The sequence below is a fragment of the Platichthys flesus genome, chromosome 15 (genome assembly GCF_949316205.1).
Source record: "Platichthys flesus chromosome 15, fPlaFle2.1, whole genome shotgun sequence".
In the NCBI taxonomy this organism is placed as follows: domain Eukaryota; kingdom Metazoa; phylum Chordata; class Actinopteri; order Pleuronectiformes; family Pleuronectidae; genus Platichthys; species Platichthys flesus.
In genome coordinates, this window is record NC_084959.1 from 11,954,467 (window position 1) to 11,982,411 (window position 27,945).

The 27,945-nt window shown below is 41.9% G+C and overlaps 1 protein-coding gene across 2 annotated transcripts in view; it reads right to left on the reverse strand.

Annotated features, from left to right (window-relative positions):
* The window catches only part of nrxn2a (neurexin 2a), a 116,324-nt gene that overhangs the window by 68,025 nt on the left and 20,354 nt on the right, over positions 1 to 27,945 (reverse strand). For both annotated transcript variants that reach the window (XM_062406633.1, XM_062406632.1), the window contains exons 2-6: positions 22,222 to 23,350; positions 20,100 to 20,120; positions 9,320 to 9,621; positions 5,087 to 5,248; positions 453 to 882 (exon numbers count right to left, since the gene is read on the reverse strand). In XM_062406633.1, the coding sequence (XP_062262617.1) occupies positions 453 to 882; positions 5,087 to 5,248; positions 9,320 to 9,621; positions 20,100 to 20,120; positions 22,222 to 22,921 (1,615 nt within the window). In that variant the 5' untranslated portion in view covers positions 22,922 to 23,350. The remainder of the gene's footprint in view (positions 1 to 452; positions 883 to 5,086; positions 5,249 to 9,319; positions 9,622 to 20,099; positions 20,121 to 22,221; positions 23,351 to 27,945) is intronic.

Here is a 27,945-nt window from a genome sequence, read left to right on the forward strand (position 1 = left end):
GGAAAGTTGAAGAATTAAATGACAAATGTGCATTGTCATATCCGCCTGAGAAGGAGGGAACCTTATTTATAGAATTGTGAAGGAAGCAGGCGAAGACACTGTGTGTAATCATTTTTTGCCTCAGACTAATAAGGCAGACATTTGGATTGCACTAATAAGGCAGACATTTCCTAAGTTGAGTTGTGTGACCGCGTAATTGGCCACTTGTGAAATAGGTTAACACGGATTTAAAAATGTCATACATATATTATAGCAACTAAAATATTGTTCTTTTTAAATCCTAATATGCAACCAGATTTTTGCGAGGATGTGCTGATGTGACTGTATCCGTGTTAGCATATGGGGATTTCACAGTTTGGAATCTTTTCTGCACCACAGCTGAAACTGGAGACCAGTAACAGAAGCGGACAGGAGGCTCCTTCTGCCTCCACAAACAGGCTGGATTATCTCACCGTTGCGCCCTTTCCTGTGGAACTCCACGTGGCACCACTCGCCACCACTGAGCCTCACGTTACTGGCTTTCATCTTGATGCTGCCAGAGCCCATGTCCATGACCAGGTAGAGCAATCCATCCAGCAGCTCTATGGCGAAGAAGTCGGCCCTGGGCTTCTTGTCGGGCTGCGTTCCCTGCAGGCTGCCGTGACTGAACAGCAGCAGGCCGCTGGGCTCTGTGGTGCGGAAGTCGAAAGATATGGCGCCCGTCTTCTTCGTGTTCCACCTGGGCAATGTCAAGTAGGCCGACGGCGTGTCGAAGGTGACCGGCTCCAGGGCCTCCACGTTCTCGCAGCTGAATATCAGGTCCCCGTGGAGGCTGATCCTGGAGTCCTGCTGCTCCGCCAGCCGTGACAGTTCCAGCCTAAACTCATTGTTCTTGTAGACCACCTAATAAATGAGAGAGATGTCACAGTGAGAAGACAGCTGGAAAGAGCAATTGATTCAGTGCAAAGGTTGAATATGGCTCATTAATGTAAACCAGGATTGATAGGACACAGTAACGTCCACAGGGACGAGCAGCTGCAAACACGTCGAATCCTCCTCTCACTCAGAGCTGTGACAGAAATGTCCCGAGGCTTTAATTCCCAGAGTTGTGTTACATAAACAGGCACCTTTAATTATAAAGAGGAAGCTTGTAAAACTGAACACTTTGTATTTAACGGCTACTCAAAGTCCAGACATTCTTCTTCTCCGCATCTGGGTTGGTTGTTTCTTCTGGACATTTCTGCTTTATCACACAATACTTCAAAACTGTCATGCATCAGAAAATGCATTTAGATTAAGACGCAAACATTGAAGGGCTTTAGCTGACTCACTTCTGTTTGAGTCATGTGGAAGGAAGAAAGGTGGACTCGACAAGCGTCACACAATTATTTATGGTCGTTATTTAAAGAGGTTAATGTAAGAGGGCACCCGTTTTCACTCTTGTGTGTTTTTATTTTGGAGCTCGTGATGCAGAAGCAGCTCAACAGTGGAGGAAAAATTGGATTTAACTGCAGCGGCTGAACAGCAGACCTCCCACTGCCACAGTGTCTGTTGTGGCTATTGATTTGATAGTCGAGATCAATCACAGGAAGCGCAGAAAGCCCCCACCCCCATTTAAATATACATACTTAAACCAAATACATGATGCATAATACCCTGTTGATACTCAAAGCATACTTCAATACAACGCCCGGCCCGGCTCCTCTGTGCCGACGTCTTGTTATTTCCCACTTCCTATATTCCGAACTCATCAATATGCACAGCAGGAGACAGCAATCCTTGTCTCATTTTCTATCAGTGGTAAGTCACCCCGAGCCCACTGTTATCTGCCACATCACTCTGCGACCAGCCACTGCCCGAGGTGACGCACCACACTGCACGGAGGACTAACAGCGGAGCCGTGAGGCAATTTGAGCCAATATCACACTTCACACTGGCTCAGTGTGACTAATTAAGCAGTGAAATCAGATGGTGAAACGGACCATCGAGAAAAGGGTGTAACATGCCGTTTTCAAACGGGAAGACGGCCACTCAAAGCAGCACAGGCATTGTTTACAACTACAGGAACATCGCGTCTAACAAAAAAATGCATCGATGGCTACAGAACTGCAAGCTGTGACCTCCACAAGCATATTCTATAATCCAAAAGGACAATACAGGAAGTGGAATCCTATTTCACCACTTCAGTTGGCTCAGGACCACGAGGAAAAAACACGTCCAATGTCGACTGACAAAGTCCCAAAGAGTCGTAAGTGCTCAAGAAGTGAAGAATAACAGCAGCCTGGAGAACGCGTGACCTTCTCTGCTGCTAACACATTCTTCTTAGCCAAATTGAGAACCAGCTCTGAAGCCTTAAAGCAGAGGAACCTAATGATGTTGTGTGTGGGATATCCTGTGGGCACACTGCACTGCAGACCAGGACGACTTCAGAGACCAATTCATCTCTCCCCGCTCGTATTCGTAGTCTTGACATTTGTCTGAAAGAGGCCATTGTTTTTTATGTACCTGATGAACCTGATGGCCTCCACCCAGCAGCACTCACATCTATTATCATGTGACGTCTAAAGAGATTGGTCATGGCCCAAGCTCTCTGCGTGCAATAAGATACGTCAGTTATCCCCCGAAATATATCCACTGCTTATACAATTCACATGTTAGGGCGCTTCTCACTTCTCTATTTTAAATGAATATGTATGTCTTTAGAGTTTTGTTCCCCTGGTTAACCAGCGCACTCACGGATAGGGCTGGGACTGACCCGCCTTTCAACCGGGCTCCTGGATTTTAGCTGCCGGGCGGATCACATCTGATCATCTCTGCCCCTGCCGCCGCTCACCCTCTGTGGCGGGACTCCTCCGGTTTGTCATCCCGTCATCGTGACTCCATATCCTGTCATACTCCGCGTGCCCACAGCAAAATCTGTGTGACACCGTAGTAGTAAGTCTGAACACCACCACCACCACCAGCACCGCCGCCCACAGAGCGGAGGTTGCAGCGTGGAGACTAACAATAACCTGTCCGTAAATAACAACTCATTTTCATTTCAGTGTATTCACGCTGCAGAGTAATTATGCAGCCTCTCCATGTAAGAATCATCGAGCAAATGCTTGAGTGCTTTCATATGTTAATGTGCTTAATTAACAAATTCTGCTGAAAGTGTAGCACACAATACTAATTACCTCTATGCATTTACTGGAGAGTTTAATGGACACAATTATATGGCTGCAAACTTCCATGCTCACTATATGCTACACATTTCCATAATGCTATCTAGCTCATGTTTATAGAACCTCACCACTCAACTTTAAGTCTGTTAGAGCATGTTAACTAGAGTAGAGCACATTCCTCCACCAAGGCCCAACAGTCCCCTTATAAAACCACATTTAAATTCACTAGATCCAGATTCTTATTGGGATCTGAATTATTTTTTTTTTCAAATAGCAGTCTTCATCAAAAGCCATGACTTATTATCTGAGACATAAATGAAATGGTTGAAAAACGATTTTATCTCACAATGTTAAAGTAAGTGACAAAATATTCTGGAAGCGTCCTGTCATCGGGATACGAACCAAAGTTTTATGCATTTTTTGGACCCCTACCACATCTTTCCACCAGGTGTCCGGGTAATCTGTCCAGTACTGCTTGTATAATCTTGCTAAATTAATGATAACAGACAAACAAACGCAGCCTAAAACATAACCTCACTGGTAGATGTGATCTACACATTATTGGTTATGGGCCAAATTTAAGTTTTAACCTGAAGATGATGGAGTAAAATTCCAGGTAAAAAAGTCCTTAAAATATTATCTTTAATAATAAAACTGTTGTTGAGCCATTGTATTTAAAACGACAAATGTCAACCTCATGGTGGCGCTAGAGGAATTATTAAGGGATAAAAGTCTGCATTATTCATCCCTAGGGCACTACAAACATTTGTCCAAATGTCATGACGATCCATGCGATAATGGCCTAGACATTTCGGTCTGGGCTGAAGTGGACATTAAAACTTTCTATTAATGCATCATCATGTGTCTGAACTTTGAAACAGACATTACTTGTTGTGGATAAGATTCACCACTCTAAACACATTCTGTCTCATTCAATGATATTCAAATGTGTCATCAATCATTTAACCGGGCAACATGACCGTGTCCTCGTAATGCGTCAAGCTCCGACTCTCACACATATCACAATCGCTGTTCGCTGTGCTTCGCTCTACAAGCCGATGCTGTTACTAGCTTACTCAGGTTATTTCTACTCTGTGCATTGAGCATTTTGTGTATCCCGTTTCTAAGGGATGCGTCCGTTCTGTCCTTGGTGCTTTGTGCTCACGGCTGAATCCCATGCAGCCGGCCAATGGGCTTCAAGTGCAGAGCTTAATACCGGTTTAAAAGTGTTTACGGAATGAATGGCTTTAACTCTTTTTGTCGCAAGTGTCTCCGTGGGAAGAAAAGTTATTTGTTTAAGTCGGGTATTGGCCCAAAAAAATGATATACACTGTGATGTCCGTGCACTTAATTTGCACCTCATTGAAACATCAAACTACAGCCTTTTTTAGTGATGTCTCCTCCAAATCCCTCTTCAGGAAGGGGAAAGAATGTCTTACTTTTTAATGCACACAGCACATCATTTGCTTTTTATGAGATTGCTCACTTCATTAAAAATTTGTGAGACCGGGCTGAAATTGGGCATTAACCCATAATTCATTGCTTTGCCTACACTAACTTTATTGCAAAGTACATGATCTTAACTTGCTTGCTCAAGATAATCAATGTGACAGGAACAGGCCGCAGCTGCAAAGCTTCTAAAATGTGAAAGTGGAGATGGAAACTCAGTTCAGACTGTGTTTCAGGGATGAACCTGAGAGGATATATCTGTTTCTAACATATATTAGGTGCTACACTCTCAAAGGGATTCCCACAGGAACCCATAAATGCATACGCTCAGCCTCTCAGCTAAATGTTTCTCCTTCAAACAACCTACAACAGGGGAATCAATATGAATGTGAGGGGGGGAATTTCAATGAGCAGAGCATGCTCTGCAAAGAGGAAAGGGTTAGGGGAGGGCAGGATAGTATTTCCAGCGAGACCGAGGTCAAATCTGTACTCACGTCTTTCAGACAGCCCATGAAGTTGTTGCTGACTGGGGAGCCTGGCAGGTCAGCTGTGTTTTGGCTGCCCCCTATGTAGAAGAGATCATCGGAGCCCAGCATGGTGTAGTCCTCCTGGGTGTAGCCCGTGGTGGTGAGAATGCCGTCCACCAAGATCGTCACCTAGAGGATCCATGTGGGGAGTGCGAGGAAAACAAAAAGCGAGACATGAAGAGACCTGAAGTCAAACAGAAATAACTGCCCTAATTATTTCGTGCTTTAGTTCAATATTCTCTGCAGAACCGGGTTTCTGATGTACAAGCAGGGTTACAGGCGAGGCAGTGTATCATGAAAATGACTTCAAATGGCTCCAGAGCAATATCAATGCTTCGAGTTTCTCAATTTATTTAAGATTAGAGATATGAAGATGGCAATCTACATTACTTATATTTGCAGCAATAAAAGACGATTATGTAGAATGAGTCTCATTACCACAAAGGAACAAAGGAAAGGAAGACATTAGCACACAGAGACAATGGGAATGAGCAGGGCTATATAGGTAAAAAATGATACGCCTGTTGCCATGACAATGAGCCTACAGTTATCGAGTATTGCTGTAAAAACGTAACAGCTCCCACTTTGGAATAATGAGTGAAAAAGGATGATTATTTGTGTGTGTGTTGGGGGGGGAGATATTCAGAATAATCTACTGTAAAATAATTTTTTAATTGCATTGCCTGTGATGAATTGTATTTTATTTTAAAATGAGAACTAACAGCTCTTACAAGACACGCTTGTTCAAATATTCAGCTAATTGGTCTCAAGCCATTGACCATCATTTTTAAAACGGCAGGGCGTGAGTGGAGAAAAGACATTAACACAATTCAAAGTCAAAATCAGGGCAGTATCAAAGAAAACTAAATATCAGAGAGCAATTTATACGTAAGATGAGGGACCTGCTCCTTTTGTTGTCGGGTAAAACAGCCGCTGCAGCTTCACTACACATTAGTTTAGTGTTGAACAGTTTAATCTTTAATGGGGTTTGTTTTAGGGTTTTTCATTTTATGTTATCAATGAAAATAATTTGTACCCATTGCAGTAATGTTATTATTAACACAATGAATATGAATACGAATGAGGGCAAGTCTGGCAAATGGGTTTTAAAAAAGTGAATTAAAAAAAAGTCACTGAATATGCAAGCCTTGTCTCCTCAAGCAGGTCTTTCAAAAGCAGAGGGGTCTAAGCCTGTCAGCCGAGGCAAGTCTTAATGGTGATCAGTAAAGTCTTAAAATCAATCCCAACAAGTAACCAGTGGAGCCCATCAATACCGGCATCGGTTCTAATCACCAAAAACTCTCATATCTCTTGTCACTTTGTCTGCTTCCTCTACATGTTTGACATTTTCCTGATGTATTCTCTGATGGGCTCACTCAGACATTCTTCCGACATGTTTACGAGGGCCTGGCAGAAGTTCCGTAAAATATCCGGAGCAAATGACTCAAATGACATTTGCCATGTCACATACAGTCCCTCTGTGTTGTGTCAGGAGAATGTCCAGACTTCAGTGCATGTCTGAGAGCAAAACACTGATATGTAAGTGGAGCCAATAGTTCCACTGAGACGAGAGTGATGTAATTAAAGGGAACAAAAGATATAGCGGGTGTATGTTGGCAAATTGTGTGTAGCCTACTCTACAGTCCTGTAAATATATGCATAGATCATTAATAAAGGTCAGAAGAGGAGAGAGATAAAGCCCCAATCAGTTTGACCATGACAGCAGAAGATGGAAGGGGAGATGGAAATAGGTGGAATTCTAGCCTGAAAAGCTCCACCGGATCTAATAAAATGTTTCCACCAGAACTCTCTTGAGAGTTACAGTTCCTCCTATCAACGTGTCAGGGACGTAACTTATCTGAGGGGGAAAGCAATTTACACAGGGATCAAATGCATGGCTGAAAGCATATTAAGGGTTAAGCATTGGATTTCCGCTCCTCTGGAAGCCAGGGTGAGGAAATAGATGTGCAGGAAGATGGAAGCTTATATGCAGGTTAATACGACAAGTTCAGAATATATTGGTGGGGATGATTAGAGAGTTAGATACGAAATGAGTCCTGCTTTCGCAAAGCAATTAATCATTTAAATGCATCGCACTGTGCAGAGAAACATGTTGTCGCCGTGGCTTAGATACACTCGTTACAGTAAGTGACCAGAGGCAAATTTTTGAGGTGAGAATATTAAATTACATCTTGGCTCAATGGAGTTCTGTTTGAACTGATGCCATTTGTGTCCCTCAGCGTTCTGCATCCGCTTCCCAATATGTGCCAAGTGCATTGTCAGACTGAACACAAAGAGTTAACAATGTGCTGACCCACTGCGTTAATGCTGCAAAAATATTAATTAAGCACAGCTCTGGCATTTTATTACCCGTGTCATCAGGTCCATCTGATGAATATGTTAAACGTATACATTACAATATTATTAGCTGTGTTCCAAATATGTTGAGAACACTGCAACTTACAGTGGCTGCACTTTTTTCTGGAGCTGATTTTAGTGGCAAAAATGTTGGCAAAAATACATCGCACACAACCCGTCCAATGAGAAACTGTCAGTGAGTAACTGGTGAACATACTGGAGCATAGCTGTGCAATTTAGTGCAGCTTGACTGTTGGGCCTTGAGGTATATGAGAGCCATTCTACTTGGTAAAGAGTAAAGTGTCCAAAAAATTAAATAAACGAGTATAAGTTGTATGAACAAAGCTGTTGGCAAATTGGAAGACTGCTAAATTAACATTCAGAGTTTCGGTGGATGTAATTCTGATATTTACTCTCTTTTTTGGTCTCTACCAACTCACGAGGAACTTGTCTTTATGTTTTTTTTACCAGGCAGTTAATTCTGTGTGTCCACAGTTTGTCCTGCTGTGCAGCTCAAGAAGCCTCTTTATCAAAACTGCTTTGCTGCTTGTCAGCCACTCGTCCACGCAACAAGACGGATGATACAAATTTGCAAATTAAAAACACTCCATAGACCTGCATTAATGGGTAATTGTCGGTAGGTTTTCACTGAAACTATGTTATTAATTCAGTGTTAAAATTAAAAAGCATTAATTAGTGAAGCTTCAAGGTATCGTAGCAAGACTTCTTACTGTTTAACGACTGAAAACCCTTCCAAAAGGGAACATTTAACGCAACAGACACATCCTCGACGTGAATTAGTTTGGGATTCCAGCGCTGTGCCCTGTGCCCTTTAACTTTAATGAGTATGAAACCTTATGGCCAAGTTGTACTTAGCTGGAGTACAGAAGAACAATGTAGAATAAGCAGTAAGTGAAATGTAAAAGCTGCATACTGAATGGAGAAATGAAACTTGCAAGTAATTAAGATAATTAACAAATTAACATGTACTCAGCTGAGTGAAGATTGAAGATTTAGAGTAAAATAATTCCTAGTGACTGGGGTATGACTACTTCACGCTGCATGAGCATGTATTCATGTAAGTGGAAAATGGTAATTTGAAACATTGAAAATATCAGTGTATAATTTGTTATATTTCCTTTCGCTTATAGAATGTAAAAAAAAGAGAAGTACAAGGTCTGACACATGCACTGGCTGAATTCACTTTTTACTTGCATGACCTGCTCCTGCAGTGGTGAATAACTGCCTAAAGCCACACAAATTAGTTTCGGGGAATGTTGGTGAAGTTAATTTACTAAAAATCTTAAAATCTGTGGGAGACATTATTGATCTGTAAAGATAGCGAATGAACAGGCTCCAGAGACTTCATCAGGCATGCAGGATAAATGAAAATGATGGATACTGCTCTAAAAAGAGTCTTTCTTTCAATAAGTTAAAATGACCTTTATAGCAATCTTGCGAGTGCAGAAAAAAGCGATTCGGTGATTATAAAAGGACAGACTTCCAACAAAGCAATCTATTTCACGAGAACGAGGGCCATGACCTAACGTGAGCTTGTAATATCTATCAGAATGTGGAAAAACGGGAGAGTGGCAATCCAGCACAGCAGAAATATTAAACATTAACCAATACAGTACACTGGTAGTCGCCTTAGGACTTTATCACTCGTTCCATCAAACTGGTATTACCCGGATCTGATCAAAATGTTCAAGATAAGGTATATCAGACATATGTGATTTTTAAAAACCTTTTCTATCAGCTGCTGACTTTTTGACAGGATCAATAAAACCCGCAAACTGTATCTCTTTCTAGAAGCATGGAAGATATACATGGTATACACACCTGGCGGAGGTTGCGTGTCACTCGAACGTCATGCCAGACGTTGTCATTAAACTTCCCACTGGCAGGTTCCACCAGGGCCTCAAAAGCACCGGAGCCCAGATTGATGACCAGCCACAGAGCTCCGTTCCTCAGGGACAGGTTGACATAGTCAGCGGATTTCCCCGTGTGAAGCAGCAGGCCGTTCCTCTGGAGGGTTCGGAAGGACAGCGTGATCTCGTCCAAGCTGCTCTGAATGGGAGTCTGGGACAGGTTGTAGCTGAAGAACTCATTGCCTTTGAACGTAGCAACTGACTCCTCCTGTCCTGTGTCGGGAGGAAAAACATCTTAGATTGCTGATGCAGTGTCATTAGACTTATCTTATCTATAGATCCACTCCCAGAGCGGGGGCTTTAGTTGGGGAAATGAGGCTAAAACGAGTTGATTAATATCAATTCAAATTTGAACGCACCCTTGTAGAGTTGTTCTCATAAACGCAACAGGATCCCTCTACATTATAATAGATGAATATGATGTCAGCGGGAGATCTGTGTATTGTTTACATATTGTAGTATAAACTGGTGATATTCTCTATTTTTTCTAATTGTCAACAAAGCCAATACATCCAGCAACAACTGATCCCAACAAAAGCGTTTTCTGTGCAACCAGCATAAACGGTAGCTTTATCCTGTTTCAGAGACCGCCATAGAAACTGTGATGAGTCATAGTGCTACACTGGGTAACATGCTTACTTCATTACGATGAATGATATTATACTTTAGTTGATCCCACATATACGGCTTTAGTTCTGTAAATACTCTTATGTTTACCCAACTGCCCTAAAAAGATGAACTGTTGACGCTTATTCAAGCGTAGTTTAATAAAAACTAGAATGTCCAGCTAATCAAAGAAAATGCCTGGGTCCATTTTACACAAATGGAAGAATTTCAGAGGGGGCCATCTTAAAAAAATATCAATACAAATGTGTCAGGCTTCATGAGACATCTAATTCAACCAACAATTCAAATACAATTGACAGTGAGTGTGTTAAATGTTTAGTACAATTCGGACAGCACATATATTTCCCCCCATATGAGCAAAACAAATGTAGTTTACCTTGCCCATACATACAGTACCCTGCAGCAGTACCTTACAGCATTAACCCATTCTGACATTCACTCGTAGTATTCACAATATTTCAATCTACAGTATAATTTGCTATTCCATTGCGCTAACTTTTGGTATTTACATTTTTACATTGAACCACAGAAATTATGCTGACTATTGCATAAACAATTCTTTAAATCATGAGTGGGCTGTTTTAGGTCAGCATAGACCATTTCTCTCCATGTTTATATGAGGCAGCCTGCGAGCCACTGAGCAAGCTGTTTCAAGCAGGAGGGATAGGCTGTCTCTTAAGCCTGTGTTCGTGTGTAGAGTAAATGTCGGCTTCTGAACTCCAGGGCCAATTTAAGCCAGATGGATCAGTGGTGCCATTAGTCTCTGTTGTTTGAACAGTGTAGTTACTCAACTTTTGAGCAGACAGCAGCTTCTTATGCTGTTGTTGTTCAGTTTAAATGTGGAGTTCCACATGTTAAACTTAACCTTTAGTGGAGGACACTGATGGTAACAAACACTGATTGAAAAAAGCGATAATATTATTGAAATGAAAGTGCTTCCCCAAAGGCATTGTTAACATTTAACCTAATATTTAAGAAAGGATATGAGATTATCCATTTAACAAGAGCATTAACACTATAACCTGTGTACATCCTATCATTCCCAGCTATATATAAGTAAGATTCCACTAGCATATGACCCTGAAGTCCCCTTGAAGGTCGTTGAGGGATCAGACGTGTGTGGGAGGCTATTAGATTGGTAGCAGGCCATATCTCTGCTTTCCTGCTTACCTTGCTGACTGTAGTCAGCCATTGTCTGCAGCAACAATATTAACCAGCTTGTGAGTGAGGCAATATTGCCTGTGTTTGCTCCTGGACCTACTTTGGCCCCAACTGCAAAGGAATGGCATTAGAGTTACTGACTGGAGTCTGTGCACCAGCTGAGAGATGCTGCATGGAGCACTTTTGCACTGTTTGCATGCTGCAGCAGACAGCTATCAGCGGGGGACAGAGCCATCAACCTTCTACCTTGGCTGCAGCTATATGATCATTGCACTGCACCATCTCTCCATGCAGATGGATCGCCATATGAACGGAAAGGGAAGGCTCAGCAGAATAAGATGGCAGCGCTAACAATCTCTACATGACTCTGCTGCTTCTCCTCAGATTGTCTTCTCTCTACATCACCCACCTTATCTGCATCCTTTCTAAATTCAGGATACAATGCTAGTCAGTCCTGAAGGCCCTGTTCACGGCCAATTCAATGAAGTGCACAGCTACAAAATAAAGGTGGACATAAAGCGTCTTGTGTGCCACCTTAACATTATACAAGTTATACTTTGAGACAGTTAACAGCAGACGGTATTGCCCCTTTGCCCATGTCCAAAATGTAGTATCTGTGAATGTTCAGCCCAGAGCTACAAATTAACTCCTAGCTGTCACGGTATAAGGCCCATCAAACTGTAAAGAAAATGTCTTGCCATAAGGTGGGAAGACATTATCCGCAACAGATTCATATTAGCCCACCTGTCCCTGCCTCTGTTACAGTTATATACTCTGCTGCAGTGGCCATACCACATGAATAAAGGCCAACATGTGGATTGCTCTTTCATATTAAGTTTTACGGCTGATTAATTTAAAACTGTTACAAAAGCCCGGGGCACAGATGGCAGTTGTTGACTTTGTCCCTTGCTCAGGGGACAGGGAATCAATTATCGGCTGGTTGCACCCAAACCTAAGTCGGCCAGTGTGGGCATGTGGAACAGTGGGAAAGCAGTTTGCCCTTCTGGTCTGGAGGCCGAGGTGTGAACGTGCAAACACTTTAGTTGCTCAATAGGCACCTGTTGCTGAATAATCTTAACACTGACAGCAAATCTGGATTTCTCAGTATGCACAAGCAAAGTCGGAAGCCACTCCTGGATTCACTGCAGTTTGCTAGAAGCGTTTAATTCATTGAGAAAGTACAGAACTCCTTTTAGAGAGGGGTGCCTGTGTTGTATAATTGAGATGAAATTATTTTGTGGCCAAATAAACAGGAACCAAAACTAAACACAGTCTTGAATACACCCTCAGGCAAGGGTTTATTATATGGGAGAATATAACTTTAATGAGTCATATGCAATCAAGTCACTAAAGTATTAAAGAAAGTGAGTATTGCTTGGTGAGGTGTTTCTACACTCATTTACTAACTTATAATTATTGATGCATGAAATGGAGCAATTACATTCAGGCCTCATTTCACAACAAACCACATAGTGGTCTGCTCTTCATACACAGTTGCTGTACAATTGACTAAATATTTGAGGCAGTGGTAAAATCAAGTACATTCAAGTGCATTGTTCTGTCAGTATAGACATTAATTTAAGAATGAGCTTAACTCCAACATTATCTTTTGGCCTTAAATAGACTGATTACTTCTTCTGAGCACAAACGAGTTTGTCCCAAAGCCTGTAAGGAACCCAGACTTTAATCTTTAATTTCACAGTCAAGGACGGCCTCAAGCTGCACCATTTAGAGTCGCTGCCAAACTGGTGTTATCAAAATGTTAAGTATTCGCTTACGCCTTTTCATACTGTAAATGACCTTAATATTAGTGTTAATCAGTCCTCCACCGGAAAATGTACATGAGAACACCCAGGCTACTGCCACACTTTTTTTTATCTGTGCATATTTGTGTTTCAAGGGAGTGGGAAAAACATTATTCAAACACAATATCAAGAGCTATTGTTATTTACAGCCACAAAGCAGCCTATATAATGATGTGTTATTGAAAACAAAACAGAATCTGCTAATGAATGATTGTCCTTTATGTGGACCTGTAAAAAGAAGTCTGGCGCTGTTACGATAAAAAAACTAATATGTGGAAAACCTTTGTAAGAGGTTTGTTTTGTCAAAATTCATGCCAAGGAAATTCTCGGTCGAGATAACAGAGAAAAGGAACATTTCGGTGATGAGGAAAATGGAGACTTGAGCAGAGTATTATACTGTCAGTGGGTCATCAAAGCCACTCTCTATGTTTAGAGAAAAAAAATGATTACCATGGAGACAGGATGGAGGCTTTTATCTCAATCTCACAACATGTGGTAGAAACCCAAAGCACAAGTAAGTAGACTTAATGTAGGTCAGAGCTCCCGACATGAAGCAGTAAGAGCGTTGACTTTCTCTCAAAGTCTTTTACCTACATTGAACTGGATGAGAGTGTTTTTCTCTTCTGAGATTTTCAATTGGAGTGCTTGGCTATAATTCAGATATCATTCAACACTCCAGTTAATCATCGCTTTAGTGATGTACGATCCTGCCAGCTACGTGGTTTGACATCTCTTGTCTTGAATCTGTAATTATACGCAACTTCAATACATAAACACTACCGCAATCTAACAATGATTTAAAGCCAGTGCTATTTACAACCCATTGATCAATGATTATACACAACCCAACGATCACACATTTGAGAAAACAGCTCTATTTGGTATAACTGTATTCAAATGATGTGCACAAATGCCCCAAGAATGAACCAATTACCTTGATATGTTTTTCTTTATATGTCTGATTATTTTAAAAGGAAGAGGCAATTACATTTCTTTGTGTGTGGTCCTGTATTTGCAGTTGAATCCCTTTGTTCTTTATTGTTGACACCTGTTTACTTCCTCTGAAAACATCATGAAACCAAACCGAAGAGATTTTTTGAGCGTAGATGAATTACCTTGGCGAAAAACTGCAGAGGTCAAAGGTGATGTTCCAGTAGTTCAGTCAGTGGTCAGGACAAGGGTTTGACGGACAAAAATTGAGTGAGTAGTGAGCATAACATGACAGGAAGCAAAAAACGAAGAGGCAAGTATATGAGAAAAGAGGAGAGGAATTATTAGTGCAGCACATTTAACTCAAATGATTTCAGGGGAAGGGGGAATGTTGTGATCAGGTGGCTGGGAAGGAAAAGCAAACCAATAGACCCCATACCTTGGCGGTTTAACATCAGGTGCGCCAGACCTTGAGGGAAAGAACAGAAAAAAGGATACGAAAACAGGAAGTTCATAAAGAGGTTTGGGAGAACAAAAGCATTGTCACAATGTTGGACTGCAGTTTGTGACAGACATCCTGGGGAAGGTACGGATGTCAAAGTTCAAACTCAAAAATAGAAAAGGGGAAATCAAACCAAAAACAGACAAACATCTCAAGGGAGGAGAGGGAAGGCAAGGAAAGAAAAAAACATCTTGATCGGTGCAACCCTTAAAAGGTAGTTGCTCACACAGATGCTTTTTTCTAAATGGAACACATACTGTATGTTTACTTGATGCAGACAGCGTTTGAGATGTACCAAGGTTTGCATAAAACCTGCTTTTACACCCGATGTTTTAAAAAGTTGTGTTGACCTCTGATCTCTAATGGGGCTCCACAGGGTTCGGTCCGTCATCTCCACTTCTCCACACAATGAGCCCATTTAAGCTTCTAGACGGCAGCATTTTATGAAAGGGCACAAGTGACACTGCTCTTTATCCACAGACTCCAACTATCTCACCGAGGATTTACCATCTAATAGACCTCGATAGATTTGGGGAGAGGAAAGCAGGGTGTGTGGCCCTGTCACAGAAGGACATAATGAACGTCATGCAACAAATCAGCCAGCAATGACCGGCCCCACCTGACATTCTGGAGAAAAAGCAGAAGAAAGCTGTGACCATGAAGCTGCACTGACAATAAAACATCATAAACAGATTCAGCCAAGGAAAAAAACAGCCCCCACCTCCTAACTGTGTCACAGTGCAGGGTTTAGCTCGATGCAAAGGTCAGACTGCACTGGCCAACACTTACAGGACTTAATTGTCTAACCTTTTAAAACTCTAGGACAGTAAATCCAAATTAGATGTAACATGACACTTTATGCAGTTGGAGTACAACTAGCACCAACTTAAGGAAGTAAACCGAACATGCGCTGAAACCCATCGACCACATTATGCTGCTGAGCTCTTAAAGGTTACAGCATATGACAGTTGAGCCAGCTTTGTGCACCTCCAGCCTGAGTTTCTCACCCCTATGTCCTGCTTTCAGACATGAACTCCCGAAAAAATGTCAGGAGAATGGGGTCCGGCCTTACACGGAAAATGTCCAAAACATTCAGTTGAGGTGAGGGGAGGCGTCTGGCATCAGCATCAACCCCTACTACCAAAAGTTCTCAATTCTCGTTGTCTTTCGAGGGTTGACATCTATGTTGGCTTGTTCTACGTGCTTGGCACCTCTTTTTCATTCTGAGATATTTGTATTATTTTTTATCTTTTAGTACTACATCAACGTTCCCACTCACTCGGGCGACCTCACTGGACATAATCCTGCTGTATCCTCACTTGGCCTCACTCGGACATTCTCTTGAGTTTTATTTGGGGGATGGCAGGAAAATACTCCAGGGCCTCTGCTGATTTGCTTGGTCAATTACAGCCACTTCCTTGTAATTTCAGGAGGATCTCCAGAGTTCAGTGAATGTCAAGCAGTAAGAGAAACACAGACAAAGCTCTCAATCGGCACACCTCACCTGTTCCTGTTGCCAAAGGGGAGATGGGGATGACACAATGCAGCGTCTCTGCTGAGCACATGAGCCTCACGCAGCCAGCCAACACAAACACCTCTCATCAGTGCATTAGCACTCGGAGATTCTCATACAGCAGGTCCCAGTTCATTCATTAGCCAAAACTTTATAGAGGGGCAAGTCACTGCTGCGCAAATCTCCTTCACACTTCTGAACAAGGCTGCAGCTCCTGATGTGGAATGGACATGATTACCCCTGGGAAGGTCTTTTATCTGCCAACACGTAGGCTTCTGTTACAGTGTCCCATTGCAAAGTCAGTGACTGAGCCTCTACTTAGAAGAGATTCGCCCACGATCCTGTCGACATACCAAAGAGCCGCAGTGTGCACCCCCACTGTGGCTGTGCCTTCCACATGACAAGCCAACTTCATGTAAATTATGCAACTTCCTCTTCCCCTCACCAGCCCTCTGGTGATGTCATTCTCCCTAGATGTACTAAGATCTGACTGGACATGAGCTGGTGCATCATCTTCTTCTAGCGTCTGTTTCTTCCTTCCTATGCTTTTAAAAGCGAATTGCAATAGAATGGCTAAGAGGACAGCGCACGATTGTGAGCCTTCTCTGATAAAGAGATCAGGAGGGATATCAGGTAACAGCTCTTTCCATCTGTCTTTTCTACAAAACGGTAGGTGGGTAAGCAGCCCATTGTCCAACTAATGACCAGAACCAGCCACAAAGCCAGAAGCCATTGCTTTGTCAAGTTGAGAATGCCCCAGTCGAATCCTTCACTCCAGTGATTTCTGTGTAGCTGGAAAAAAGGAGCTTTGACCTGGAGAATTTTTAGCAAAAATGACACCAAACACTTTTGATTTTCGTCAAACATTGTGGGGGGAGGAAAACTGACCTGCATCCCTGACTCAAGCACCTCTGACTAATGGGCACTGATGCTGGTGATCGAAAATGGGTCAGGGTGGGAAACACTTGAAAAGAGCTACAGCCAACAAAGCAATCTTTGACTTTGGCTTTAGTTAGACAGAAACGTGGATGAGGAGTTGTGCCATTGCCGCCGCTGTACTTGAGCAGCCACCAATTGAATATGCTCATCCGGTTGAGCCCTACATCCAAAGCCCACTGTGAGGAAATGCAGAGATGCCTGTAGAATCCCATTAGAGAGGAAAGCCAGCTTGAAAATAAACTACCTCTGCTTCCAGTAATCTTCTGGTTGTTATTTTTAAATACGAGCCACCTATAGCGGTCCAGGTTGAATACCCGGGTGAAGAATAATTTATAATGACGTGATGGATAATTATTTTATAAAAATGTATACATGTTGCTTTTAGGATCCAATTGACTTGGTCTCACTTCACAACAATATTTATGTTATTTTTTTAAACTGTCAAAAGCCCACTCCGGTCGTCTGTTTCAATCTGTTAATTGGCTAATTTTGTTTCTGGATCTGACGTTGTTGACTTCACACATTGAAACATTGTGAACAGCATCCATCTATGACTAACATTTTTGATGTTAATACATTTGTTTTCTTGTATGCATGTGCTGACCTGGAGTAAATCCATTTTAATTGTAAGATACCAAAGAACCTCTGAAGCTGAATGATGCTTTGTGTAGTCAAACCTCCGGCCACACCCCAGCTGATTATGTTAGCGCTGGTTTGAACACTGAAGGACGGAGGTTTGAACCTACACACAGTTTTCTGACGGTGTGATTCAGTGTTGGTTTACCAGGAAAACAAGTTAGCTATTGAGAAGATGACAGATACAATGAGGTATGCCACAGAGGGCTGCCATGTTGGGTAGGTTTTCCGTAGTTTAGAATATTGGCCATAATAAATATTGCTTTAGAACATAAAACATTACTTATATGGGTGTGCCAACACATTTTAAGAGCATATATGGACAAAGTGCATACTATATTAACAAAGGGTTTGAAATCTTTAATTAAAGAAATAGGGTAGATAATTAATGCCAGATTGGCTGCTTAAAAGCTATATAAATCTTGATTTCTTTTTTCCCTAACTGCTTATTACAGCATGAACCTTGACTTCTAACAAGTAAAGCGCTGCTATTTTAATTGCTTAAATGAATAAATATAGTGAAATATCTGAAAAGCAGATGTTGAAAGACCTCTCAGTCATTATTGGGACATTAATTAGCAGAAATCTAAGAAGAAAGAAAGGCTGCATGAGGATTAAGATTTGCCGTAGTTGTTTTCCTAGAAAAGTACAGTATTGTGGAGCCTGCTGTAATGAGGGATTAGACCAAGGTCACTGCTGCTGAAAGACGGGAGCCCACCAGGACCCAGCCTCCCTTCTTTCAAAGATTACCCAGCTTTATGAGTCATCCCTGTATTCTTAGAGTGATAAAGTTCTTACACATGAAACAATGAACATGTGTGTGCACTTGGCATGTGCGTGTGGTGTGAGGTTGTCTGGTACGTTTGAGAGATTTCTCAGTTTGGTATCTGCCATGTGACGTGGCTGCCCTTATCTCTTCTTTACAGACCTGTTTTTTTCTCTCTCTTTTTTTTCAAAGGTTGCTGCGCTCTTGCAGCACTAGAGTGTGTCCCACCTGGTCTTTGTCCACTCGGGTCGACGGGAACCCACGTGCTGCGTACTGTAGAGGAACAACTCTGGAGACTCACCTGCTGCGGCCCAGGGTTTCACGGCCTTAGAGCAGTTCCTCAGACAAATGCAGATAATTCACGCACCGCTTAAAACCCACAGCCAAGACCAAATATAGCATATGGGTTACCATCGTGGCCATCTCTGAAGGGAGAAGGTGATTTTTGCTATTGCATACATTTGTCTTTTTCCGTCAGTGCAAGGAAAAGATAGACTTGCAGCTGAATGGCGCATGGAGTGGTTTGAAGGACAGAAAATAAGGCATCTGGTGAGTGTGATTTTGCTGTTGTCATTGTTGTTTTCATGCTTTCTGCACTGGGAATTATCTCCATGTCAAGCGTTAATCCAATAAACATTCTGATGTGCTCTCTTTGCAGCATGTCATTTAATAATGCCTGCCTTTTGGCTGTGAGCAGATCCATACCATCTCTGCTCATATTTAACACTGATTACCGCTTGTTGTGAAAAAGTGCAAAAATGAGACCTATTAACTGATGCAAACAACTGCAAATCACAGTCACTGAGTCTTAGAATATATATGTTTGTGCTGTCATTAAATCCTCTGTACTTGCAGTAATATTAACATTTAACAGACAGTAACATTTTGCGAACTTTAGTTGAGTCCATTTGTGTGTCAGAGGCAGGATTTTGGGGAGCAGGTGTGCACAGGTCTGTGCATTTTGAGCCGGTAACAGTGATTTATAATGTGCAGTGGTTCAGTGCACCTTGTGCTCGTCTCCTGAGCCTGTTGGCTGCCCTTTCACAGGAGCCAGCCGTCCTTACAGAGGAGATGGATGTATCACCCTGATGCCAACTAAACAAATCCTCCGCCTCACTTTCAATCTTCATCTCACGTCCGTTGGGTGCACCTCATTAGAAACCAATCCTGTGTGAGTGTGGTCAGTTTAAATGCTGACAATAACGTCTCTTTTCCTCTTAATTTGATATGCACCTATGAAAAATTATTTATTATTACAAACATAAATATTTGTAATAATATAAAATCAGTTGTTACCAGAATTCCTGCCATCATGTCCACATACTGATCTTAGAGAATATAATACTTAATCTGTACAGCAAACAGTAGTTTACATTAAAAAAAAGCTCTGGAGAGAGAGGAAAAATACAGAAGTTATAAATAATAGAACAAAGTATTTCTGTACAGTCAGTTTCTCTGTATATGAACGCTCCCCGTACTCTGAGACACCCTGCACTGCAGGCCTCTCCAGTCACCTTGAGCCAACTGATTATACAAACAATGAGCATTCGGCACATTAAGCACTTCCTTAGTGACCTTGTGACCAATGATACAGAGTCTCCCTTTAGCTTAATTTGTCGGATGTCAGAACTGCAGTCCAAACTGACAATAACAACCTGATAATAACCAGGCACAATCTCTCTCTCTCTCGCAAACACACACACACACACAAACACACACAGGGAGGCTGTGGTTATAGCCTCTGCAAATAAGAGCATCACAGCACACAAATTATACTCATCATTATCCTCCTTACATAATACACTGTCTTACCTTCCACTTCTTTCTGGACAGCTGCTGGAGAATAAAGAGAAAACAGACATGTTTAATGCTCACAGAACGACGTCCGCAGTCCAGTACAACTGATGCAAATGATGGATATGTCATGTTTTCTTCTGTTTTCCTTGCATGGTGACAGATGTTATACCAGAGGCTGTTAGCCTGGTAATTTATTCTATCAGCATATTCAAATCTATATTACTGACATAAATACTGGCAATAAAAACTATAAATAGTATATCTTTGACTTACAATCACAGGTAGACAGGTAGTAGTTATGGAATAATTACTTATTGTAACGTTTTGTAATGTTTAAAATCTATATCCATTATTCACTCCAGTATTATGAAATCACTTAAATAAGGCATGCATATAAAAAGGCAGGTTGTCATTCAAGACTGTATTATAAGCTAATATAGTGACGTTCAGCAGAAAGTACTTATAATGAATGCAAAAAAGAAAAGAACATATGGCTTCAAGGTTGTGACTCCACTGTTTAAATGAGGGAACCTCTGGCTTTATAATCAGAAGCGTCTCCACCCATGACCCCTGACCTTGAGAAAGATGGCTGCAGAGCTTCAAAGCCAAATGTGTATTAATGACTCAAATTTACTGAGAGGGAATCTTGTAGCCAGGCGTCACCTCAGTTCATTTTTGTTCTCCCAACGTATCAATGGTCATAGAACAGAACGACAAACAGCCAGAGTAAGGAAATTTGGCATCAACAAAGAGTACAGCAGTTGTTTGTTTTTCTTTTAGAAAAAACAAATCATCCAGTTTGTTAAGTGGCAGCCATCTTGGCTTTTACTATGTCAGTCATCATACCAAACCAAGCCCATTTGGTAGAACCATCAGTGACAGCAAATTAACATGAAGCCATTGATTGGTCTGGTTTCTGGAGTGAGAAACTTGAGTTGACTTTGATGACACTTTCACATCGATACTTTGGTTAGTTTTCAGTTTTGTCTGACCAAAACAGTTGGTCTTGGATGAAACGAACCATGGTTCAGGTGTGCACAGTGTGAAAAATGTTTGGACAAATTGCAGGAAGCTCAGAAAGTATAAGAATAAAGAAGCTTGCAGCCCTTTTTTGTCGTCTTCACTTCTGATGATATATTGTTTGAATGACAAAGACGTTGATTTTTCTGGGAGTAATACCATAATGACATAACAGTCTCCATTAAAAAAGAAAGACTACTTTTGTTCTCTAAAATTTGCGACAATTAAAAAAGCCAAACACACCAGCCACGAACCAATCAAATCGAAAGATGGAACCTTTGTAGGTGATGATGACATGACGTGTGTATGTCTTATAAAAGTCTTTAGTCTGCTCCCGACATTGCACTGTGAAACAAACTACCCGCATCAATTAGCCTTCTGTTTTGTCGACAAAACATACTAATAGCTTTCACATTGTGAAGATGTTATCCTCTGTGACATTTGAGGATAATTAGAGAGCTGGCCTCCCCCACCCAAGCATCTCTTACAAATGAGTCAACTCACTGACTCCATAACGCGTTCCCTCATTTGGTGTATCATTTAGAATTCCATTAAGTGTTAACCAGTGCTGTCGTGGTAAATAAAAAGGTGGGAAAACAATCATTTTTCCTTTTGCCCTTGGTTAAAGAGTCTCACATCGGAAGAACAGCTGATCTGTGTATGGCTATAAAAAGGGAAAAGTCCACTGTGTGTCTTGGTCCTGAATGGAGGGACCCACAGAAACTTGGTCAGTGACTGGACTTTGAGATTGAGCGAGTTAAGGAGTTAAGGAGCTAAGGAGATGGGAGAGCAGGGATCAGGGGCAAGGTGAGTTTCTGCTCTGAACTTTCATATAATGCTCAATAGACTATGGTGTTCAATTGGAATTAAACTTTGACAATAATAAGTGAATAAACCACCATGAAAGCTGCATAAACGCTATTTTGTATTTACAAAGGTACGTAAAGAGCGTTATGTGTTATCTTCAATCTCTTAACTTTAGCACAAAGCCACAGATCAGCAAAACAATATTTCATAGCTGCATATTCAACTACTTAATGTTAAACAAACACACAAAACAGAAATGTGTCATTAAAAATACATTTTGTCTGAAATAGAAGGATGGTATCTCTCTCACCTTCATGGCAGTACCTTCCCCTGCTGCTGCTATTGATGCAGTCACAGAGGACCTCTCCCTGGCTGACGGAGCACAGGCCATTGCTGCAGGGAGAGTGTGCGGCACATATGTACTCCAAATCACCGAGAACAGCCTGACCGTCCAGCAGCAGCGGAAGCGCCTCCCCCAGTTTCAAATTGACAATGAGGCCCTGGAACGGCGGCTCATATTTAACCGTGCTGGACGTCAGGGCGGAGAGACGGACGTCCGGTGGAATCCCGCCCACGTAGAGGTCGCTGGCCACAACCATCTCTTTCCTCTTGGACTTCACCTCGGACACTTTCTCCTCGTTGTCCACCACCAGCCTGGTCTCTCTGAAATTGCGGGAGAGGAGGACTCGGTGCCACCGCTGGTCGTTGATGCGTGTCTCAGTGTGCAGGGAGGCTGGTTCGGCACAGTGGATGGTGAAGCGCACCTGGAGCCTCCCGTCTGCGATGAGGAGCTCCAGGAAGTCGCAGTTCCCTCCGTCATCCAGATAGAGCACCAGGGCTTTGCTGGCGTTGCTTTTCAGTATAAAGCTGAGCTCGCCTGTTGTCTTGGCGTCCCACTGGCCGTAGCGTGTCCACTGACCAGGAACCCCTTCATACTCCAAAGCTATTCCTGTCAGCACCAACCCAGCTAACAAGAGTAGCCAGGAAGCCTTTCCTGGACACCAGCCCATGATGAATACTATCAAAAACTACTGGCTTCCTTATTGTCTCTGATCCAACACAGCTGTGTGGATGAAACTGTTTTCTAGAGTCCACACTTCTTTTGTTATCACCTTCAAATTTTCTGAAATACGTGTGCAAATCCCACATGCAGAAAAAAAAGTTTCTTTAGCCTCGAATGACTATCCTGATTCTTTTTGCCATCTCTCCGTGCGTGACAGGGTGAACAAAGGAGGCACATCGCACAACACTTTGCATCTACTTTGGATCAGCTAAGAAAGAGAACAAATAACACAAGTGAGCCTGAGTACTGTGTGCTTCCTCGCATTCGCCATCCAATGTCTTGGCCTCCATCCAGTACTGTTCCTGTCAGTTCTCCACGGGCTAGCTCGGCACGCAGCCTCGGTGCAGCCGCCAGTACTCCTCAGCCTCTCAACATCCTACGACACAAAAGAAGAACATGTAATGAATAGCCGGAAAGATTAATAACAATCTACTGTACAAATACATGGAAATGATCGACAGTCATTTTGAAAATGAAATCAAACACCCAACATCTTAAAAATGGCAGAGGGGTAAACATGAGCCGATTTCAGGCATGAACGCTCAAAAAAGTGGAGGGAACTGAGCGTGGAGTTTGTCTTTCACATAAAAAGAACGCAGCAGGAGATTGAACGTGTCAGATACGTTCCCAACAACAGGAAAAGTCCAGAACACTCAGGCGTGGGGTGGCGCCTGAGTAGAACATGCAGGAGGCAGAACATCATGTATAAATTCTGCTTTGGAAATCCCTTGTTCATGTTTCGATTCAAGAACTTTTAATTTTAATATTAAATCTAATCATCAAAAGCTCTCAAATCTCGTCGTCTTTTAAGTTGACAACTTGGTCTGGGTTTTATGTGTGTGTATATTTGTATATAGCTCCGGAGATGAGAATAAGAGAGTTTAATTGCTATTATTCAGTGGAATCACATTTTTGAAGGAGAAATCAAACGGCTTGGTGTTGACTGCTGGATATCGTTAAGCAGCAGTCTAGACACTCAGATATCAGGCCATCACAGCGATGCTTTGGTCCAAGCTGCATCTCAATCCCAGCATCTCACTTTGTGTCTTAACGTTTGGGCAGAGAGGCAAAACCCATTCGCACCGAGCTTACTAAGACCTGCGCTGATTTCCAAGAAGCTGGTGGGAGAAGTCTGTTTCATAAGCACCCCCACAGATGTTTTGCTGCAATGCATGGCCTCACTAACTTCAGTGATGTTGAGCCCCTTAAGCCCACTGCACTCCCCGGGCTCAAGCTAAGACGATACAGCTAAACAGCACATGCAGGCCAGAGGCTGGGAGGGAGTGGAGAGGAGAGGAAGAGGTCCGTCTTAGAAACCAACAACCAACAAACAAACAAACAAACAAAAAATTCAATACCCTGTGATAACAAAGGAGGTTATGTGCCTCCCAGGCATCAGCACACAAACAATGTTAACCAGTCTTTGGCTGAACTGGAAATCTTCTCGGACTCATTTCTAACAGGCTGAAAGCAACGACGTGAGTCCAATCATCCCGTGGAACCACGTCTTGGGAATCTGCAAATATTCTAAGAGACAAAATTTGTATTTAAAGGATGAGACTGGAGTTTATTTATCTTTTCATTGTAAGCAATCATTTCCCTACAGAGAACAGAGCCAATAATGAATCTATCCAACAGACAAGTATTGTGTGCATAGTCACAGCCTGATGTAGCTTATTGTGCCTCTGTGGCAAAGAACCCGCCGCCGTCCAAAACCCATTAAAACCACATAAAAGAGTAATACCGTTGTGTGATCCAATTAAGTGATCAAACCCAAAATCAGCAGCTACAATCTATTACATCCACTTTACATAACTGAGTGGTACAACGCTGTAGATTTCAAGGATGCCTACTGTACATGCTGCATACCAAACATCATACATCTGACCCAACTCACAAATTGTTTGATGTGGAGAGGTTGTACAGTGAATGTTGAGCTCTCTTCTCTTAACATTCACGAAATGTACCAATGTCACCCGGTCTCCTCAGGAAGAGAAAGAATACAGACGCTGTGGCAGTTAACATTCAAGGTGTTGATCCATTCAGTCACTACGTCTGCGATAAGTAGGGACAACTGTAAAGAACGTTAGGTTAAAGATCGAGGTTTCCACACGAACCACAGACAGCTAATTTGTCTGAAAGCGGGGAGTAATCTTTATGTTATGTTAAACAGAGTAGTTCTTTCTCATTCACAGACGGTCCCCGGCCAGAAGCAAAGGCGTTTCATGCAAGTGTAACCCAATTTCCTCTCCGCCACAGAGAGAGAGATATAAAATGTGTTTTGAGTCTCAGGAGCCTCTATTGGTTCTCTTGCTGATGAGGGACTGCCACCGTCGGGTTTATTCGCCGCAGGTAGACATCGCAAGAAAGAGTGCATCACATCAAATTCACAGTTCTCATCACAGTTTCTCCCCAAAGTATCAAAAAGCTTCAGGCTGGGAGAAAACCCTTATAGCTGTATCCTGGAAGGTCATAAAATCTGACACCCTCCTCACAGGATGAATTGCAATTTGCCGGGGCCAGGCGTGCTGTGTGAAATGCTTCTCAGAGCCTGTTGGGGTTGTGCATATACTGTCAAGTTCAGCTGCTTTTTCAAAAGACAGAAAACCAACACGTCTGTATTTTTTGTATATAAATAAAATTATACATAAGCATAAGGTGGTTTGGGACGTTGCCTCTTGACAATTTTCAGAAATCTTCAATTTACATTAAATTAAGAACATTGAACAGCATGGAGACGTCGCTGAAAAACACATAACGGCACCATAATAAATAAGTAGTGGTATCCAGGACCCAATTCAAACTGCAAAATATTTTATAAAAACATACATTTTTGAAAAAACACATGCTAAATTTCAGTGAATTAACTACAACACATAATCGGCCAATTTGATAACCTGCTATATTCACATAGAGCAATGTGTTTAAATGCCACATAAATAAGGTGTAGTTATAATAAAAAACATAAAAGGCTATAGGCTATGCTGACAATAGCTCCAATGGAGATGTATTGCCTGTATATCCGTCTGTAACTCTGACATCCCTTATGTTTCCTACAGTGACTCCCAATCTCCCTTTGCTCACATTAGTTTCACAAACACTAGGAATGTCTCAGGGTCTATTATGCAATCACACACAGGGCAGATGAAACACGCAAAGGTCCATTTGTCATCGGGGCTTTGTGATGCTAGTCTGGCAATGCCATTTCCATTTGACCATTATTCATACCCTGTTGTTACAGTAGCAGCCAACAATATGTGTATCCTTGGTAATCTATAATCATAAAACCATGATAGATTGTTTAATTTTCTAAAAATTGTATGGGTAATAGTGAATTAGCATATAGTTTCATTCACATATGATCACAGGAACATTTTATAAATCCTGTCAGTACAAACGATGCAATGCAGAGGATAATAAAATGTCTCCAGACAGTAAAGAATGAGGCTGCAGAGGCAGACACTTAAAACAGGCTGAAGCTGATCAATATATTGATTTATAAATGATATCGACATTACAAGAGACTTGTTTTTTATATGTATGTACATTGAAATATTTTGGAAAAGGGTAATTTGCAAGTTGTACATTTTACAGTAGGTCCCATAAATCAACATTCATGCTATTATTACTTAATATATATCATAGCTGGAGAGTGTCTCAAAAAAGTAAAGCTAACGAACCCAAAATGAGGGTGGGACAATTACATTTTTTCAACCCTACACCTGGCCTTCTCTTGATTGGAAAATTTTTGATAGATTTGTTGTACCAGCAAAACCACGACCGGAGGAGCTGTACATTGACAAAGGCTCTCAAATATCTGTGTCTTTCAAAGTTGACATTTTCTTCCCTGTTTTCTAGGTGTATGAAACCTCTTCTTCATCTGTAGATATGTGTCTTCAATACGTTATCAATACATCCAATCGCTTCAGGTGAAATCACTGGATAACAGCCAAGTGTATTCTCACATGGACTCTCTCTGTTTTTTTCACCAGGGACCTGCCAGGAAAAACTCCAGAGCGACTGACTTGGACGTTTGTTTTTCTCACATACAGCGCCTGCATAGGATTTCAGGAGATTATCTGGAGTTCAGTGCATGTCTGAAAGCAGCTTTATTAGCAATAAGCAAGAAGTTACTGCTGCTGAAAGTCAAAGAAGTACCCCAGAGAGGAAAAGCTGGTAGATGCACTACAGGTTCTAGAGTTAATGATGATACAGGGAATCCATGATTCAACGGCTGACACCGACAACAGGGATCGTCGGTTGATACTAATGTTTCGATGAACACGGCGGCGATTTAAACGCAGTTCTGTGAATAATCAGTGAGTTAACAGGTGAAGGAGTCCAACAGGAGGTGGGCTGTGAAAGAAACGGCACACACTTAACTGCCGCAATTATGCAAATCCGACTATTGTCTGCACTTTGCTATGCTTTGTGTGAGGCAGTCCCTTTTTGTCAGAATCAGGTTATACAGAAGCACGGCTCCAACGTCTTCATATGCTACTGTGGCAGTTACTTTATGTATTTTATGTTATCTGTGTTTAATACACCTGGGTGTGTTTGATTTGACAGTTAGTGAGGTCACAGAGCGTTTTAAAGTCTACGTGCCTCCATTGCACACCTTACTTTCCCCTTTATTGCTTTAATGAACTGTTTCCGGTCTCCTCTACTTTTTACCTGAGGAGGTTCTGGGGGTTACACTGCAGAAGAATGCAGCATTTGTCCCCCGATGTACGGTGCATTTATTGTTCCCCAGCTGTTAAGCTCTATTCTTTTCACTCATCGGTTTTCCAATTAGAGGACCAGCAGAGGGTGAACACCCCGTCATTCTCTAAATGGAGCCTGCACGGCTATGAAAGCAATTCCAATAGACCTATAGGAGCAAATTTGAGAAAAGCCAGACTCAATATGCACGGCCAATCTACTAGAGGTATGGGTCTGTCATGGGTCCGTGCATTGAGGAAAAGTTGTCAT